Below are 2,078 nucleotides of genomic sequence, written 5' to 3' on the forward strand. Positions count from 1 at the left end.
TAAACCATTATAGTTCACCTTTTCTCAAGTGTGAAAAAAAATTAATTCAGTCTTTACGTGTAACTGAAGTCCTCAAATATTGCTTATTTTTGTCTGTACCCTTTGAAGGCCCCTGTTTTCACTTACACAGGGGCCTTTAATACTATGTTCGACTGACTTTGGATGAACAAAACCTTTAATAATCAGATTGTTGGCTAATATTGATAACGTATGTCTTGTATATAGAGGGAAACTGAAGAACAAGTGAGAACCATGCAGAATGATACGTCTTCCCACCAGTTGCTGCTGACACTTGGCTTCAGAGAAATGGGTTCACTCCGGTACTTCTACAGTGCATTGCCTCTACTGGTTTTTATCAGTGTTATTATGTTCAATGTTGCCATTATCTCAGTGGTTTTGTTACACAAGAGTCTACAGGAGCCCATGTATATCTTTGTTAGTGTACTGTGCATTAATGGCCTCTATGGCAGCACCTCTTTCTTTCCCAGTTTGATCTTCAATTTGGTCAACCACATTAACACCATTACTTATACTGGATGTTTGACGCAAGTATTTTGCATCCACACATACTTGGGGTGTGAAATGACCATCCTTGTCACCATGGCGTATGATCGCTATGTGAGCATTTGCCACCCTCTGAGATACCACAGCATAATATCCTTATTTGTGGTCTTCAAGCTGGTGGTTTTGGCCTGGTTTTACACAATTATCATGATCGGTACACATTTGGTGTTGACTATCAGGCTTCCCATATGTGACACAATCATACTAAAGGTCTACTGTGACAATTGGTCAGTGGTAAGGCTGTCTTGCGTTGATGTTACTATAAATAATGTGTTTGGACTTTTTAACGGGTTAACATTTATAGGTCCTATGCCAATGCTGATCATTATGTCCTACATCCAGATCCTAATGCCGCGTACACACGGTCGGACTTTTCGTCTACAAAAGTCCAACGGACGCTGACGGACTAAAGCTGGCTGGTAATCCGATCGTGTGTGGGCTTCTCCGGACTTTCAACTGACTTTTTTAGCCTCAAATCCGACGGACTTTAGATTTGAAACATGCTTCAAATCTTTACGTCGTAAGTACGACGGACCCCGAAATCCGCTCGTCTGTGTGCTAGTCCGACGGACAAAAACCCATGCTAGGGCAGCTATTGGCTACTGGCTATGAACTTCCTTATTTTAGTCCGGTGTACGTCATCACGTACGAATCCGTCGGACTTTTGTGTGGTCGTGTGTAGGCAAGTCCGTTCGTAAGAAAGTCTGCCGCAAGTCCGCCGAAGGTACGTCGGAAGTATGTGGGACAGGCTGTCGGACTTTTGTAGACGAAAAGTCCGACCGTGTGTACGCGGCATAAGAGCCTGTTTAAGGTCATCAAAGGGCTTTAGAGCAAAAGCTTTGCAAACCTGCACTCCTCACTTAATAACTGTTACTATCTACACTGCCAATTTGTATTTTGAGCTCCTGATATATCGATTCAGACCCGAAAGCTTAAATTATGAACTGAGGACAATCATGTCAGTGCAAGTTGTAGCATCTCCTCCACTCCTAAATCCACTCATCTACGGTCTGAAACTAAAGAACATAAAAGTAAAAATCCTCAGACTTTTTCACTGAAGACTTAGACAGTGTCCATTCAGAAGCCTTAACTTTTCTCCAACCAAAACGTATGTTTGGGAAGATATCAACAGACTGTATTTGCTGTTGACTGCTTACTTTATTGCACTTCAAGATTTTGGCTTCCGGACCTCTCCCAGGTATCTACTTTACATCCTTCAAAATTCCGATGGAGCAGTAAGATTGGAACACCGTGGTGGTTTATTTCTCTTAGAGATTTTGGCTTCCAGACTTTTCCCAGGACAGCTGAATTTGTATCTATTTTTCATCGTAAAGCATTACGATGGAACAGTAAGACTGGAACACCATGGTGTTTTTATACCACAATCCCCATAGACCCTCTCACAGCTTTACTTAAAGTGTCACTAAGGCCCCTTTCACACTTACGTGACTTGTCCTGCGACTTGGGACTGCAAAGTCCCATGGCAAGTCGTACCCCATGATTTCCAATGAGTA

General features: G+C 42.4%; 1 protein-coding gene across 1 annotated transcript; it reads left to right on the forward strand.

Moving 5' to 3' along the window:
- The first annotated feature begins 252 nt into the window (after window positions 1-252).
- Window positions 253-1,622, forward strand: LOC141129722 (olfactory receptor 52D1-like). The gene is made up of 2 exons (XM_073617815.1): window positions 253-914; window positions 1,364-1,622. Exons 1-2 carry the CDS (start codon window positions 253-255, stop codon window positions 1,620-1,622), a joined length of 921 nt encoding a protein of 306 aa, XP_073473916.1.
- The last annotated feature ends 456 nt before the right edge of the window (window positions 1,623-2,078 follow it).

Source organism: Aquarana catesbeiana, linkage group LG02 (assembly GCF_042186555.1).
Source record: "Aquarana catesbeiana isolate 2022-GZ linkage group LG02, ASM4218655v1, whole genome shotgun sequence".
NCBI classification, from domain to species: Eukaryota; Metazoa; Chordata; class Amphibia; order Anura; family Ranidae; genus Aquarana; species Aquarana catesbeiana.